Source organism: Falco peregrinus, chromosome 13 (genome assembly GCF_023634155.1).
Source record: "Falco peregrinus isolate bFalPer1 chromosome 13, bFalPer1.pri, whole genome shotgun sequence".
NCBI classification, from domain to species: Eukaryota; Metazoa; Chordata; class Aves; order Falconiformes; family Falconidae; genus Falco; species Falco peregrinus.
In genome coordinates, this window is record NC_073733.1 from 9,604,581 (window position 1) to 9,622,571 (window position 17,991).

The 17,991-nt window shown below is 49.7% G+C and overlaps 1 protein-coding gene and 1 long non-coding RNA gene across 2 annotated transcripts; both read right to left on the minus strand.

Moving 5' to 3' along the window:
* Positions 1–1,785: 1,785 nt before the first annotated feature.
* Positions 1,786–8,319, minus strand: HMGB3 (high mobility group box 3). Its single transcript, XM_055818171.1, has 5 exons — positions 8,187–8,319; positions 5,263–5,419; positions 4,550–4,689; positions 3,839–4,013; positions 1,786–3,281 (listed from the first exon to the last, which is right to left on the minus strand). The coding sequence occupies exons 2-5, from the start codon at positions 5,410–5,412 to the stop codon at positions 3,138–3,140; spliced, it is 609 nt and encodes a 202-aa protein (XP_055674146.1). The 5' UTR covers positions 5,413–5,419; positions 8,187–8,319; the 3' UTR covers positions 1,786–3,137.
* Positions 8,320–10,890: 2,571 nt separating this feature from the next.
* On the minus strand, positions 10,891–15,925 carry LOC114012427 (uncharacterized). Its single transcript, XR_003554856.2, has 4 exons — positions 15,780–15,925; positions 14,579–15,106; positions 11,930–11,979; positions 10,891–11,474 (listed from the first exon to the last, which is right to left on the minus strand). It is a non-coding gene; the product is annotated as an uncharacterized LOC114012427 (long non-coding RNA).
* Positions 15,926–17,991: the final 2,066 nt, after the last annotated feature.

Genomic DNA, 17,991 nt, shown 5'->3' on the forward strand with positions numbered 1-17,991 from the left:
ATAATGGAGTTAATCAGAGACATATTTACTCTGCAGAGCTTGGGACTAAAGTTGAACATGAAGTTTTAACCATACAGCAGCCCAGAGCAGAAATGCCTGCTCTGAAACACCACAAACATTTCAAAGCGGCGAGAAAGAGCACTTGGAGGGTGTTCTATCAAAAAATAGAGCTGGGTGAGATTAAGCAGTTCCCAATATTTGAGATGACATCTCAGAACACAAAAACCAGTGGCAGCGGGGGAAATCATGTGTTATTTATATACATTCACACTATGGTATTTATCAATGGCAGAGCACTGGGGGAAGAAACATCATCACTACATCTGCAATATCCACATCTGAGTCCCCAGAGTCCTGTGCTAGCACTGTATCGAACAACATCCCTGAGGCATGCCATATTTTAGGCGTTTGCAGAGCAGGAATAGGTAGCGCACCGTAAGGTCCAGGACCTTAATCAAGCCCTGCAACTCGATAGATTTCCAATACAATGAAGACAAAGAGGTGTCAGCTCTAGTTCTTATTTGCTAATACTATCAATAGGGGCTCAGCTCACTAGCAGTTAATTCAAAGCCAAGCTCGATTTGCACAGCAGTGATCTACACTAATTCCCGTATGTGGCTAAGGGGAGATTTTGCCAACTAGACAACAGAAACAGCATTAGAGCTCCTGGAATGATGCTACTGCTTTTCTCTTCTGCTCTGCCACTTCCCCATCAAACTTCCACATGCTGGAACCTCCAGTTGTCTTCTCCCTTGCATCAGAAGACACGTGGAAAGGGCAGCAAATACAAAAGTACCTATTTCTTTTCCAGACACAGCTTTATTGAGGCTTTTAAAACACAACTTCCCATAAAATAGGGGCCGATTTTACACTTGGGGTTTTGTGCATTAAAAGACACTAAGAATTGTCATAATTAAGCAATTATAAAATTTATTTCTAAGTGATCCAACCGTAACTTATCCTTAAAAGAAAAAGTTGCTACACGTTGCTACGTTTCATAAAAGTTTATTAGCTTGCTCCGTCAGATACCAACTTTTGCTTGGTTTTGCTTTCAAGGTTCGAGTTCATCTCAACACTAGATCAGACTGTTTTGCCAAGATCCTATACTACGGTTGTTGAGAAGTCTCAGGAAGCCAAATGTGCTATCCAGTTAGGCAATGAAGTAGTTTTATCCATGTTCAAAGTAGTTACTGCCTCTAAGCCTGGCCCTTATTAACCTACAGCTTGGCTCAAATGAAGCAGCGGCAGCAGCCCATACCCACATTTACCCTAAGGAGTTACCCCATCCTCTTAAGTCAGCCACACACGGCAGCCCACAACTTGGACCTGCTATTGATGTAAGTACCCTCACCCCCCCCCCCCCTCCTCCTCACTGCGATCAAACACCGACTGCTAACTACAGCCAGCACAAGGAAGGAATTCCAGAGTAGCAAGGGGGTGCTATAGTTTTCCCAGTTCGTGCAGTTTCCATGCCAAGGAAAAATGAGGTTAGAGTCACCAGCTAGAGACCAGGCGTTACCTTTCCCTTCCAAGGCTGCAAAACAGCCCCAGCTTGGATGTGGCCAGACTGCAAGGCAGCCAGCTGGCCACCAAAGGGGAAAGAGACCTGCGTCGCTCCCCCAACCCACCTCACAGCACCCGATGCCTATTAAAACTTGCGTCATTAGAGACAGGACACAGACTAGAGTACCTGCGCCACACTCCTACTTCAGCGGGGAGTTAAGACTAGGCGCCTGGTTCCTGCCACGAATCAAGATGCTAGAAAAAACCACAAGTCTGAAACAGTTTAACACAGGACAAAAAAGGCACATTTTAATATGTACAGCAATGCATTTGGGCTATAAATTTACCCAACACAACTGAAAAAAAAAAATCCAAACTATGCTTTTATACTTATTCCATGGTGTCAGCCTCATTCCTAGCCACCTACCTTTCTCTGCATCTCTGAATGCTGCTATATACACACACAAACAAACAATTACGTCATGAATGTTCATTTAGGCTCCCAAGTTCAAGTAATAAAGTTCAAACTTGCATAGCATCTTATGCCACTCAGCCATAAACAGTTACGATTGCATATTAGCTGGAGCAGCCATCTCTTTCAATTCAGCCAGTTTTGGCTGGCCACCATTTATTTTTTTATTTTTTTATTTTTTAATCCTTGAGTCAGAATGTTTCCTAAGTCACCAGCCCTGAGGGATGCCACAGACTTCAAAATGAACCTCTTGCTGTTGTTAAGATCCTTTTAAACCAGAAATTTAGAGTGTTGTCAAGAACAGTTTTAAAAATGTAATACTGTTTATTTTGCTTCAAAAACATTTCAGCATTCTAAACATACAAAAAAAACAGAACGTTGCAAATTCGTTTAAGTACAGAGTGTTTTTGAACTTCAGTTGCTGCACTGGCTCTTCACTTAGTTGACGATGAAGAGATGTCTACAGTTTCAGTTTAAAAACTACCGCACTTAACTAAAAAAATCCATACACTTCTCATGCCAGCTGAACCCCCTTCCACAACTAAGAATGGCAGCAGAATGCTATTTCACTATATACAGAAAGACAACTTTAAGCTAAATGGACGCCCACTGTAGTGTAAATAGATCTACCCTCACAGTGCATGCTTTGGGCCATGGCACCCCGGGGAACGTACAGCCTTTCCAAGTAATCACTGCTCCTCTAAGGCATCATAACTCTAAGCATGTACCACAAGAATCTGTCTAGTTTTTACAAACTATAGATATGTACAGTTTATAACCCAGGATTTTCTAGCCAATAACCATATAGTAACACCACCTTACAAATTAAAAAAATGCTTGAAACATTTTTAAATGCTTTGTTACACCAACAGCAAAGTGCACAGAGTTAGGAGAACACTAGAGGCCTTTTCATTTTAAAAATGTTTGGAAATATGTACAACTTTGATACAGTTTCAGGGTGCTCACTACACCCATGGCCACTTCATGTAAACCAGTTACAATTTCTAGAGTACTTTTAGAAACTACAACGCGATCGGAATCCAAATTTTTCTTTTAATTAAGCCTAATAAGGACAAAAGACACCATCTCAAATAAGAGGTGCTTCATTTATGGTGTTTCCCCTACTCTATGGTATTCACATGGAGACAAGTATTGTACAGTTTTATTCATCATCATCATCTTCATCCTCCTCTTCTTCATCCTCCTCCTCCTCTTCGTCTTCTTCCTCTACCTTTTTCCGAGCAGCTTTGGTTGCTGCTCCCTTTGCGCCATCAAACTTTCCTTTAGACTTGTAGTCTGCAACATCCTGCAAAGTCAAGGGGATGTCTTAATTTGCTCTAAGCAGCAAACACATACAGCATTTGTACAGCAGCAGGCGTTAGCATAGAGGGACTGGCCTTTGGCAGCTGCACCCCAAAAGGGGGATCAGCCAGCACTACGGCACATACACAGGTATGCAGACACCTAAGCGTGCTCAACTGCCTCCAGACGATGGAAGCCTTGAACCCTGCGTTTATGGTTATTTCTTTGAGGAGGAGAAGAGAACCCAGCCTCTCTTACAAGTTTCCTGCTAACGGGACAAAGCTCCTTCAACAGCACAGCAAACTCTTTGCTGAAGCAACACAAGCAGGTGCAGCTGCGCATCACTGGGGGAAAGCTCTCCCTCCCTGCTGGAATCTGCCTGCAGCTTGCTGCCCTACTCTGTCCCAACACACGTGAAGTTCAGCCATGTAGCACAGTGACAACAGGTCTGTAAGCTGGAGATGCTTGCTGTGCTGGGGCCACCTTAGCTGGGTCTATGTTACAGAAACACATCATCACCACAGCTGGTATGGAAGAGGAACAAGTGAAAACCAGCCTTACCTTCTCATACTTCTCCTTCAGTTTAGCTGCCTTATTATTATAAGGCTGCTTTTCACCATCACTGAGGTTGTTCCACATCTCACCCAGTTTCTTTGCTACATCCCCGATGGATATGCCAGGGTTTGTGGACTTGATCTTGGGGCGGAACTCTGAACAGAAGAGGAAGAAGCCAGACCTTTGGGAGAAACACCAGAGGACAGTCAGCACTGCAGCAGCACACCCGGGGAGCACACCCCCACCTCTGTCCCTCGTCCACAGCATTCACACATGCACTCGCATGCCGAGTAGAAACACTGGATTTTTTTTAACTTTAAAGAAAACAACATAGAAACCCAAACATGTTTTGATTTTACCAAGGCCCAGACCCGCAGCCTTCACCCAGTGCTGTTTTTAATCAGGTGTTATCTATGCCCCCACCCAATTTCATCTTAGATATAGATACAAGAGTCTCACTGTCACCTAGTCATTTCCATGTCTTCCACCATTATGAGTTTAAGGATTGCAAGTACTGACAATTCCTGTGCTCTATGTGCTCAAGATTACGAGCTGCCTAGAAGGTCTACAAGACACTGTCAGTAAGCTGTGAACATAACCAGTGCTGCTATATGAAACGTATACCCCATCCACTTCCTTTATGGAAATGTAGCAGCTGTGTTACAGGGTGTGAAAACACCAAAATACTTGTGGGTTTAATGCCTCAAAGTTACTTACGGTGGTCGTTTTGGGGCATTGGGGTCCTTCTTCTTCTTGCCACCCTTAGCCGGTCCATAGTCCTTCATTTCTCTATCATATCGTACCTTATCAGCCTTCGCCATTTCATCAAATTTAGCTTTCTCCTTGCTTGACATAGTCTAAAAAAAACCCCAAACACCAAAAAAAACCCACCCCAAACAAAAAACACAAACCAAAAAAACAAGACACCGAACCTGTGATTACCCAACTGCGCAATAGCCGGCAAACTTTAAGTAAACAAGCCAACACATACAGACTCGACAGGGGAGTTTCAGGATTTGTTTGTTTTCTAACCGGACCACCTTGGGGACGAAGGTCCCGTACCGGGAAAGGCAGCCACAGCTGGCATATTCAGCGAGAGGGAAGCAACGGGAACGCGACAAGCACAGCCAGAGTCTTCCTCCAGGACACTGGCCTGGAGGGAGGTAGCTGCTGCTGAAGGGCACTGTGCTTGGGAATGGGGAAAAAAAAAGACCAGTCTGCAGGGGAAGCAGCCGAACAGGCAGATACACCAGGCTGAAGCCTTCACAATCATTACAGTAGTCAGCAGCACCCGATCAATGACCGGGACACCCTGCCAAGAACGGCAAACAGACCAAAACACCACCGGCTTCCTTCATATTCGGACACACACACCAGCCTAGCAGACACCGTAAGGAGTTAGCCCTTCAGGAAGTCACAAATTAAAGTACCTTCCACCTCTCTGAGCACTTCTTGGAAAACTCTGCAAAGTTGACTGGAACCTCTGGGTTCTTTTTCTTATGTTCCTCACGGCACGTCTGCACAAAGAAGGCATAGGCAGACATCTTGCCTTTGGGCTTCTTCGGATCACCTTTAGCCATCTTGACTCTGCAGGCAGGAGGGAAAAACGGGGGGAAAAAAAACAAACAAGTGAATGCAAGTACAGATGGGTGCGTGTATATGTGTGGATACACATACAGCATGCATGTATTTATGAGCACACACCACTGTCCCCTGAAGCAATGCCCCATCAGTAACACATCCCCTTCCTCCCCGCTGACGTTGCTCACTATCCCCAATACAGAGACTCCAATTATTCTTCCTTGACACTCGGGTCACCAACTTGAGGCAAGTGAAACTGGTCACTGGACCCAAGTTTTACATCGATACAGGTTTACATCACATCCAAAGACTGGTGACAGGCTACGAAACAGACAGACTTCTGCCCATTAAGAGTTATATATCAACTAATATGAAATATTTGTTTTAGTTGGCTACCACACTGGGGCTTGAGTGGCACATGCAGTGCCAGGCTATGACTTATGCCTTCAGTAGCAGGAGTTGACATGTTAGCAGCAGCTGGCCAGGCAGAAAAAGGCAGGATGGATTATCGCCCCCCACCCCGTAAAAGTGTGATAACCTCCTAAGCAGAAGAAGGTGAGCAAATAAAGGCTAGTTTTAAACACAATAGGACCCGTGGAGCTCTGCGAGGTGAGCAGCGCTTGCTCTTGCTCCACCAAGTGACACATGTTTGGAGGCATAGTGGTCAGCGCAAAGATGCGATGAGCAAGTCACCGAGAGGATGATGCTAACTTTTGGGCTGCGCTTCTTTCCCCCTCTTCCACGGCGGATTGGCTCTTTTTTCTTTCCCACCTCAAAAAAAAAAAATCCCGCAGCAATACTTCCTATTTACAGCCTCTCCAGCGTCTGAAAATTTAATTTTTATTAGCACGGCGTTAATATTTAATTGCGCCCGCCGAGCCCCCCGTGCGCGGCGCCGCAGCCGAAGCCGCCCGCTCGGGCCGCTCCCGCGGGGTGCCCGCTGCCCACCGCCCGCGCCGGGGCGCGCAGAGCCCGCGGCGCCGGGGCAGAGCGGGGCGCGGGGCCGGGCCGGGGCCGCCGCCTGCTCCCGAAGTTGGGGGCGAGCGGCCCGCCGCGGCCAGCCCGGCCCGGCTCCGCGCCGCTCCCGCCATCTTCTCCCCCCCAAGGTCACCGCGGCGGCCGGGCTGCGCGGCGCGGGGCGCGGGCACCTGCGGCGGGGCCGGGGCCGGCGGGCGGAGGGGGCAGCGGCGGCTCCGCCAGACGCCAATAATTCATCTTCCATTTTGTGAAATGCCTCCTGATGAAAGAAAGTGCCCCTGAAATGCGGCGGGGCGGCGGGCGGGGGGCGCCGGGGGGCCGGGCGGCGGCCGGGGGCGCGGGGCGCCGGCCCGGCCCCGGGCGGCCGGTGCGAGCGGCAGCAGGAGCGGCGGCGGCGGCGGCCGCGCTCCGCGCCCAGGGCCGGCCCCGCTCGCTAAGATGGCTTCTCCCGGCGCCGCCGCCGCGCCGCCGAACAAAGCCGCGCTCCCCCTCCGCCGCGCTCGGCCCCCCGCGCCCGCCGCCCCCGGCCGCCGGCCCCGCCAAAACGCCGCCCCCGCCGCGAAGGGGCTCCCCGCTCGGCCCCCCGCCGGGCGGCGGGGGCGGCGGGGCCGGGGCGCGGGCGGGAGGCGCCCCCCCCCCGGCCCCTGCCTAGCGCAGCGCTCTCTAACAAAGGCTCCCGTGCAGCCATTATCGCCGCCGCTACGCTCCTCCGCGCCGCCAGAAAAAGAGTGCGGAGAGCCCCGGGGCGGCCCCCCGGCGCCCAGCCGAGGGCGCGGGGCGGTGGGGAGAGAGGAGCCGGGGCGAAAGCGAAAGGTTTGAGCCCCCTGCGGGGCGCCGGGAAGGAGATTTCCCCCGCCGCGACCCCCCTCCCCATCCCTATGCCGCTTACACGTCTTTCTTCCCTTCGCCGGGGCTCTCCAGCGCCAGCCATATTAATGCCCACAGCACGGGCGGCGCGGCGCGGGGAAGAGGCGATGCGGGGCCCCGCCGCGGGCGCAGCCCCGCCGGAGACACCTTCCCGGGCAGGGGAAGAGCGGCGGAGGCAGAAGCGAAGGGATCGGGGGAGTTTGGAGGCGGCGGCGGCGAGAAAAAAACTGCTTCCCCGGGACAGACGGGCGCAGCGCGCAGGGTTTATCCCTGTCAGATGCTAAAGCGACAGCCATATTAATGCAGAATAAACAGCGGGCACGGCATTGCGCACGGCCAACAACTTTCCCACCGCCGCCAGCCCCACCGAGCCCACCCGGGGAAAGGGGGCAAATAAAAGCCGAGGGCGCCGCGCGTTTTGCCGTGCGACATTAGGAGGCGGCAGAGAAAAATCCCTGCCCATGAGGGGGAGAAAAGGAGTTAGTCCCGGTGTAGTTGCTGCACCAGCCATATTACTCTCGGTGGCACGGGAGCCCGGCGCGGAGAAACCGGGCTGCACCGGGGACAGGTAGCCCCTCTGCGCCGGGGGGAGCTCCCGGTGGGGCAGGGCAGGAGGACGGGGGGGCAAACGCTGCGCCTCGCCCGCTGCCCGCCGCCCCGCCAGCTGCGCGCAGCATCTGCCCTGGCACCGCCGATCCCCTTGCGAGGAAGGAAGAAAGTTTTGGGTGATTTTCCCGATTTTTTTTTTTTTTACATTAAAAAAAAAAAACTCGGAGGAAGGAAGGAACGGAAAACAAAAAAAAATATTAATAATTAAAAAAAATAAAAAGCCCGGGGCAGGCAGAGCAGAGGGACGAGGGCGCGGGGGCAGGGCGGGGCGGGCAGGGGGCAGCCGCCCCCCGAAAAGTTGCGGCGGGGCTGCACGTACCTGTATTGTTCGCGGTAGTGTGGACAGGAGCTGGAGCGCAGGGCACGACGCGGGGCTCGGCGCGGCGCGGCTCAGCCTCGCGTTGGCTGCCTACGAGAGCGGCCTGATTGGCTGCGGGGCTCTGCCGTTTAAAACAACCTCCTCGCCCGCTCATTGGCGCGGCGCCTCATGAATATTAAGCGCGGCCGCGCGGCGGTTGGCCGGCGTGGGGGAGGTCATTCATTCAAAACGAGCGCCCGCCGGGGAAAGGGGAGCTCGGCGGCGCGCGCCGGGGGGAGGGGGGTGAGGGTTGACCCGGGGTTGGGGGGAGCCCCCGGCCGGGTGGGAAGGGGGGAGCGAGGCGGGGAGCGCTGCCGCTTACCGGCAAACTGTCGTCGCCACGTGGTTGTGGCTGCTGGGGGAGCCCGCTGCCCCATTCACCGCGGAACGGGCCGGGGCCGCGCACGGAGGCGCTGCCCGGCTGCCCCCGGCCCGCGCTGCCCAGCTCAGAGCCGCAGTGATGGGCAGCGCTGGGCCGGAGTCAAGGGGCGGCTGGCGGGGTCCCGCGGGAGGAGACCCCCTGCCGGAGCAGGGTGGGGCGGGGAGGCGCGGAGCGACGGGGACCGGCGACAGCAGCAGCCCGGGGGAGAGAGCGGGTGGGAGCCCCCGGCCTACAGTAGCCCTTTACTGCCAGTTTCTGCCCTAAAGCCGTAAGGGCCCGATTCCAATGTCAACGGCAGTGTTTGCAAAGCCGGTTACTACTGTTCGTAACAGGGAGGGAACCGAGCCCGAGAAACAAACTCTGCTGACAGTCCCAGCACACGATGGATGGAAAAGGAACTACAGAGCAAGAAATGGAGCGGGGGGAGTGGGGATCAGAGAGTTTTACCTACTCATTCATCAAATAAAGCACCAAAACAATTAACCTGAATTACTATTTCTAACCTACTCGCACAATTTGTTTGTTATTAACTCTCCGGGATTTGGTTGTCACAGAGGCTGGCTGTGCACAGGGATAGCTGTAACCATGTCCTTACGACTGAAACCAGCCCAGTGCGGCTCCGGGGTCAAGGGCTCCTCTGGCTCTCTCGAAAGAGCTATTTCCTATAGGGCAGCTGCCAAATGGTTAAACTGGTATTAGTGGCTGACCACAATTGTTGGTTGGCTCGGAAAAAAGAGCTGTTATTTTAAGGCTGGAGCAGTAAGACTCAAACCACCACATACTGTTATGGGCTGGGCGTAACTGCCACCCTTCTTTTATGATAGCCAGAAGAAACAGTTGCCCTCTTTAAGGAACAGATAGTGAAAAGAAGCCTCCACCCTGGGCTGAGATGCAGGCAGGCAGTGGAGCTTACCAGATACTGCCCTGTGGAAGCACTTACGGCTATAACAACATACAGTCACAGGTTGCCTTTGCCGGAAGAGATCAAAACAAAACGACTGATGAGACATAGAGGAGTGCCAGCCTCCCGCTGACAGTAGATTTACTGGGGAGCGTGCAGAATTTCACCCGGGATTTCAGCCAAAGTCCTGCCTGGATTTTTCCCTTAGGGTACACCTCAGCTGGTCTAGCGAGCACCCAAATCCAATTGTCATCCGTACGCAGAACTGCTGAGCCTTATAGAGACCTTAGACCAGGGTCCTTGGCCTTTCCAAAGTATATATGGCAAAACCAGTCCTGCCAGCCTCTCGCCCTATTTCTACTTTCTAAAACCAAAAGCACAAAACAAGGGGTTCATTCATAAACATTAATGAGGCTACCTGAGGGACTGTATTCTGTAGCATCATCATAAAATAAGACAAGCAATACTACTGCAGGATAATCTCTTTGTAGCTGACAAACATCCCTCTCACCTATTTTTAGGGATACTTTAAAGTGTTTCAAACTAGTTGAATAATTAAAGCTTTTTTCTTGGCTCTGGCGCTGCAGAATTTTTCGCTCTGGAACGCTTTCTTCCCCAAACCACAACCTCATCCTACAGAGCACACCAAGCTGGGAACATTGCAAAGGTGAGGGGTGGCAGCTCCGATGGGCAGCATTGCTTAGGAGCTTGCTTAGAACAGGCATCCGGCATCAAGTGTGCAGGTCTGCTAGTCATCTCCAGGGCATCCCTCCCATTTCCCATAGTCCAAGGGAAACATTCCCTAAGACGCTTGTTCTAGGAAGGCCAGGAAAGTTTTGACAGCTGGTCAAGGGGCAAAGGAGATATTTTGGTAGCTGAGAGACAGCTGGGTTGAAGATTTTGTCCTAGCACTCGCAGCATGGTTTTGAAAGCAGCGGAGGGCTGAGCAGCAAATGGGTGAACATAACCCCTATAGGGGAAGCTTCTACTCACCCTGAGAACTGCCACTGCTGAAAGATATTCCCCTGCAGTGCCCTCTGCCCTGCACATTGCACCTGGCCCCCACATCCGAGTGCTTTCCTGCAGGGCACCGTGAAAACAGCCTAGAAAGTTGGCTGAGCAAATCTAACCTTTTTGCTGCAACCAGAGTCCCACTGCCTCCTACACGCCAGCTCTGGCCTTCACTTGACCCCTCCGGGAGCCAAGGAAGCTCACTAACCTCACAAAAACCAAACAAATGAAGCCCAAAATTTGTCCTCCTTTTTCTGCTGGGTTAGGCTTCTGCTGGATTAGCCAACTGAACCAGTGTGCCAAGGAGTCAAGCAAGTACCAGAGCTGAGGTGAAGGAGGGTGCAGAAGTGTGCAGCCAGGAGCAGGGACACACTCCTAAGAAGCGTGAGTTGGGCAGATTTTAGGGTTTTTGCTTGTTTGTTTTAATATTACAGATTACTGTGTATTTATGCTATAGGAAGCATGAGGAAAAAAAAAGCAAAACTAAAACAAATTTCAGGATGCCTGGCTCTTGGCACAGAAGGCAGCAAGGCCTGCAATGATGCTAGCAGAGCTCCATGCATAGGCTTGTACCTTCCATTCAGAAAGCTCTGACCTGATCCCCACCATGATCGCTACAGGCGAGATTTATTTTGCAAACACACGTTAAGTTTTTAAGCAACTGTCAGCCATACCCTGCATCCCACAGCAGGGACTCAGGCTGGGCAATGTCTTGAAATGAGGACTGAGGCACAAAATGCGGTTGAAGGTCCCATAGCAAGCAGATAGCTTCCAATACTTGCAGTAGCTGACTGCTAAGAAGACTGACTGCAAAGTCCTGTCCCAGCTGGAGTCACCAAACGCTAAAGGCTTCTGGCCCATGTACATCATGTTGGTGCTTCCAGGAACCAGCAGAGATACAAACAGCTGAGGCCATGTCATTATCTGCCAAGACGGAACGATATGTCCTCTTCAGCTAGAGATGATAGAACAGGGAGACTGGTGTGAAATAATCTGGAGTCACCAAGGAGTCCTCCAACAAATCAATAGATTACGTAAACACACTTTAAATTCAGGAAAGTCATCAACGGTTAGAAATAAAATGCTGCCTCCTGCTCCCTAGAATGGTCTGAGGTCCAGAGTAAGTTCTGTTCTTCAGCCAACAGCCAGTTCTCATCTGAATGCTAGCGACAGCTTGGTGCAGTTGGCCTTCTCACAGCTCTGTCCTGCTCCAGATGTGTCAGCAGAACAAGGCCCACCACAAGGCCCACCATGTATTTAAGCTGTTAAAAAATCTGAAGTGCTGAAAAGGACCAGAGCAATAACCGATGTTTGTGGAACACCATGTGATGAGTGTAGTAAGGAAACTACATCCTCACCACCACTGATTAGCTCCACAGCTCATACAATTCAGTCATGCTCACAACATACCTTGACCATCTCATTCCCATCGGTGAGACCATGAACGCCTCAGAGGGATCCTGGAGGACAAAAAACTGTGTGTAAATTATTAGTCCTCAAGACCTTTAACAAGCTTCCCAGTCTGAATCCAGACTGTCTTGATGTAGGAAGTTAACGTCGTATTAACAGAACATTAAAGTTAACTTGTACTTGAGCTCTTGCTAGTTTCACTGGGCATTTGCTCCACAGTTGGGATGATTTCAGCCAAACAGTTGATTTGAACTGGTGTTGTGTCCTTACTGGGTTTGCCCAATATTGGTCAGAGCACATTGTGCTCGTCATATTGGCTACCTTGATCATGGGTGGCGTCACCTAGTAATAGCTAGGAGGAGGCTGGTATGAATGCGCACACTGAAATTTCAAAGAATCTCGGTAAATTAGAAACACACCAGTCACAGAAAAATTACTAGGGCCCTCGATGCTATGATATCCCCAAAATGAGCTACTGTGTCTGAAAAGCTTCCCAAACATGTACGATCATAACGACACAGTTACCTGGTTCCCATGTTGGAGGGGCAGCTCAAACACATTGCCAAAGCAGTTCCCTTACTGAGGAGCTGCTTGAGCTCAGATTTGGCAGCATCGCTGGGAATAGGCACCAAAGTTGTTCTAGTCTGCAGCATACATGCTTGGAGATGTGCTATATCACCCCATCAGCTTTTATTTTCCAGTGCCGATAGCTGAGTTTCCACCTTTCTATCCACCAGCTGATGCAGGTGTCAGAAGGCCAGGAAAGGCTGTGGTGGCCAATAATTGCAATGAGGTGTTGGATACCAGTACAGCATCAGTCCTTTTGCCCTTTACCCAGCTTTGGAATACATTGAGCCCATGACTGTGTGGTTAAATTAGGAGCACCCATGTTGCTGTGCTCCTGACCACTGCACTGGGGAGTCTGTTTAAGGCAAGGATGCCTCCTGTACTAGAAGGCATCAAGAAATCTCACTGGAGAGCCTGGGGCCATCTGCCCACTGTCCTCCTGAGCTAAGAAGTGATTTTCTGAGGTCTCCCAAAATAGAAGTCTCCCAAAAAGAAACACACTTGCTGTTCACAGGGTAAGGAAGTTCAGGAAAACATTTCTGGTAAATATTCAGTTCTATCAGGTATGCAACTCTGTTCCCATTAAATGTTTTATCAAGCAACCTGGACATCCAATGTCAGCATGCTGAAGATGTGCTCAAGGCCCTGGTAGAAGCACCAGGAGGGGCCACCCACTCCTGCTGCGAGGGGTTAGCCACAAGGCAGGCAACAGCAGCAGGGTCCCTTCCACCAGCCCCACTCACAGCCCTGCCCGGAGGCTGGGACCGCACCGGGCTCGGAGGGTCCGCAGGCAGCTGACCTCCAGCACACCGGCTCTGTGAAACGGTCCCAGCACAGACACAGCCATCCTGGAGCATCATCATGTTCCTCACAGCGGCGTGTCAAACCATCCTGCCCTTAGCAAAGCCAGTTATTCCATTGTGGTCGGCAAGCTGCAGTTTAAGCAGTATAATTACAACTGCATTTGGCGCTTCCACTTCTGTCTGGATTGCATCTCTGCAGAACCCTTACCCACCGGCAAAATTCTCCAGTGAAGACTTGACCCGAATGAAAAGGCTGATATAAATACATCCGTAGGGTTCTGCCAGCAATTAGGAATAAGGGCGGGGGGAAATCCCTCCTAAGAATCTAACAAAGCCAGGAAACCTTTTTAAGCAGAACCAGCCTATCAGAGTGACAGAGTTGACATTTAATGTTGGGTGGACAATAGCGACGTGAAAAGTGTTAAATGACCTGTTCATCTCAACAGCACATTCATTAGGCTAGTTAGGGGGCTGTTTCAAAAGCCTTCAGTTTGGACCTAGCTTCTCCCATCACTGACCCTCTGTGTTAACATGCAATAGAGACGAAGAGTCTCAATTAACCCTTCTCTAGCCAGCCTAGTTGAAAGCTGTTTGCAGAGGTTTGATTTACTACAGCTTTTTTTTTTTTTTCCTTTTCTTTTTGTTCTTTTTAAAATCAGGAGTTTGACTTCAGTAAAGCTGAGGAGGAATCTCCCCATATGAAACTCTCCCAGTTTTACAATACGTGGGATTTCCACACATGGATTTTCTGATGCCCAGGGCCTGAGGCTGATTTCCAAGTCCTGTAACTGTAGTAAAATATTTGTAATTGCTCACTGGGATCTCAGCCAGTGAGAATATTTCCTCTTTAACCTACGAAACAAAAAGAGTTATCTTAAATACACGCTGAAAGCAGAAAATAAAATTAGCAATGGTGTTTAAGGAGCTTGCCAGCATGCAAGTTCAGAGAGACAGAGGTTAATCTGATCCCAATTCAACTACGGGAATCCTAATGTTCCAATGATTAAAATATTAGTCCAGATGAACAGGTGACCTCCCAAATCCCCTAATGGGATGGCACAGCCTGTTATCCCATGTAGCAGTATCCCATTAAGCTGACACCTCTGCAGGAGCAGGATACGCTCCCAGTTGCACACACAAAATTAATTATTGTCAAATGCACTTCATGGGGACTGAGGTGAGAAATACAAGTTAAAATAATTGACAGTCATATTAGGCAGCAGTTCAAAACCTCCTTGCAGTATAACCACAGGCAAGATAAACAGAAACTCATGGTTACCTTCACAGGTGGGTGCCCCCTGCTTCTTGTCACATCATCCCCGCTCCTCTTGGCTTTTTTCTTCCTTACTCTCCCTTCTCCCCCTCCTGTTTTTCCTTCCCCTCACACCTCAGCCCTGGCTCTTTCCCAGCACACACTGCCAAGCTGCCCAGGGGGTGGCAGGCAGGCAGTTTGCCCCTGCACACCTGCTCCAAGAGATTTGCCACCACGGTATAGCACCTCCTACGCTACCAGACTCCTGGAAACTGCGTGCCCCCTGCATGCTGCCTCCTTACATTCCCGGCTCGTCTCTGCTCCCTCATCTAACACATCCTTCCTGCCACAACACACTTTCTTCAGGCGTCTTCTTCCATGCTCAGCTACCACAGGACCATCTGCTTCCATGTATCTTCGTTTTTAGAGGCACTATCCCAAACCTTGCAAGCCCCAAGCAACCTGGCTTACGGGCAGTGGGCAAAATTCAACTTCAGAAGGGCATTTCTGCTCCCGTTTTGCATGCTAAGAACCACACTCCAAAAAACTGAGGCACTGAAGAAGAAAAAAAAAAGAGAAAAAAAAAGCATTTATCTACCTACCTCACCAAGCCACATACTAAAAGTAAGGAAGACAGAACAACTGGAAACAACCTCCACAAGTTTCCCATAGCCTTCAGAGGAGATGGAATCTAGATGTAATTTTAAAGGAGAAGATTGTAAGTGTTTTCCTTGCACTTTAATTGGCAAGTAATCAAGACCACATTCAATGCAACACAAGTTCTTGCAATCACGCTGTGACAGCAGACCAAGAAACTCTATTAGGAATCCAATGCAATTACAACCCAACAGCAGTCCGGCAAAGGACTAGATATAAAGGGAGGCATGACCTCACATTAGGAAGAAGCTGGTGATGATACAGCTAAGGTGTAGTTCAGACACCACTGAAGTGACACTAACAGAAGCAATCAGAAAAGCTGGCGCTGGGACAAGAGAGCTGCCACTGGATACTTATTTCACAGTCCTGAAATTTTACTACAGTCAGAGTTGCTTTCAGATCATCAAATAACCATTTCCAAAACTATGAATACCCCTGCCCTGTGCTCAGCAGTATCTGAACACAAGTGTGTATCCTTTTCCCTTTGGCCATCCTGCCACCGTCCACACTTCAAAACAAGACTGGGGCAGCCCACACCATACAGGCAAGAGGATATATTAAAACCACTCACGTTCAAATGAAGAAAAGAGGTGAATGTTCTGCACGAGGCATAATCTCGGTGCTGCGCTATCTCACAACATGTTTCTGAATGAAGCTTTGGGTCTGGCCATGGTATGTAAGTTTTAAAGACAGGCTGCCTGTCGCCAGATGCCGGTGTCACTGTTGAGACGGGCAGTGACGTACAAAGTCGTTGGCTAGAGAGAAGGAGGAACAAGTTTTCTCTGCAGGAACTGTGAACCGAGCGCTCGGTCTCTTCCCTGCCTGGCCAGGCTGCCGGGGCGATCAGCTGCGGGAGCAATTGTGCAGACCAGCTGCTCTGGCTGGCATCTGAAGTAGGTTGAAGGTCTGGGTGTAGGAAAACAAGGAGAGCGTTGGGTGATTGCAGCTCGGTGGGGAAACACGCTGCTAGCACAACATGGCTTTAAGAGGGGTTAAAAATCTCATTGTCAGAAAAGACATAAACAATATAGGTCCTGCAAAGGCAGAGAGTGAAGCAGTTTTTCTTGATTTGTGACCTGCACTACACTGCTGAGGCGCAAGATCTCCAAAAGCCACTGCAAAGCTAGGAAATTAATACATCGCCCATATGCATATAGGCTCCCAAAAAGCGGGGGGGGGGGGGGGTGGGTGGGAAATGCAGATTGAAGTTACAAGTATTTACAGTTTAGGAGAACATTTAATTGGTTGTAAAAAAAACCCACCAGGGTGACACTGCACAAGCTGATTCTTGGATTGTCTTCAAAGGCTTAGGGGGACCTTCTAGTTAAGAAGGGAATGAGAAACACCGGTGCAGGAAAGACCTCAAAGTCCTTTAAGTCTTCCCCACACTCCCCCATGACCTCTCTGTCCCCTATATGTTTTTTCTTCTCATAAATCTGTTCAGAAAATACCGTTTCCTTTTTGGTATTGGTTTGGTGCTATCGCTTCACCATAGCAACAGACAGCAAACAGCAGCTCCAACAACTGGAACTTGTTGGCTGGCTCAGGTAAGCTCTCCTGCAGCAGCAGGCTTCAGTGACTCTCTGCTTTTGGAAAATCCATCAGTTGCATAATTCTGGATTTAATTCCAGTAAAAGAGAATATACACAATTAACTAAATGTCACCAATTAAATGATCAAGAGGGCAGGAACGTTTTCAGTCACTGCGCTTTGTACGCAGCTACGCTGTACTCAAGGGAAGACAGCAGCTCCTGTAGGCACACCAACCCACTTTTAAAGTGACTGTCTCAAGTCCCAGAGACAGACCTGGAGCTCAGACCCCGCCAGGGCAGCTAGGTCCACCCCAGGCAGTTCTCCTGTCCTGGCATGGGCCAAACTGCCAGTGGTGCCTGAGCTACCAGAGGCTGGGGGTGAGATTTTGTGAAAGACCAAACGTCCAGGTCAATGCCCAGCAACGCCCAGCAGTGAGGGTGGATCTGAGCTAAGACACCAGGGCACAGACTGAAGCAGATGAGGCTCAAACCTGCTGCTAGTCCGTGGAGGTACTACACTCAGCAGGGAGGTAAAGGAGTCAGCAGGATGATGAAGCAATGAAGGAGAGGGAGTATTGCAACGCGCAGTTGTGACTTACACAAATATCTTTACATGGCTGAAAAGGGTAAGAGAGGCATGGACTGTGACTGGGTATCCCGGTCAGGTGGCTACCGCCATGTGCTTACACCTGTCCTTGATGATGTGGAAGGAACAAGTTATTTGGGAGGAAATTTAATAATAAATGGTGTAGGCTTCTGCCAAGTGCTCCCAAATTCTTCTTGCTTTACACGCATTGAACATCTGCTTTGTTAACAAATCTAATCCCTGTTTTGCATAGGACTGTAGCAACATTACAATGAGTGAATAGCAAATAAATTTACAGTGAAACTGTTTTTAAAATTGTATCATTTATATGTGCACATATTCTATAGAGATGCACATATTCTTTATAGAGGCACACATACGTATACACACATACAATAAAAATTGCTTTACAGTTAAAGGAAGGTGAACTTCCCCCCCAAAATTTGCAACTATTTCAGTTTTATTTTAGGTTTGTTAACCCATTTCAAGTTTAAAATACATTGTCTATTGGGATTACTGTATTGTATACCTATCATCAGATTCCACTGCGGTCCGTTGACCTTTTTTTAAAAAAAATTACAACTTCTCATATCCACACAAAGGCATTTGATAAAATTCTCCCAAAATGTCTCAGCTTTGTGCCTTCTCCAACTAAAAGGAGACTC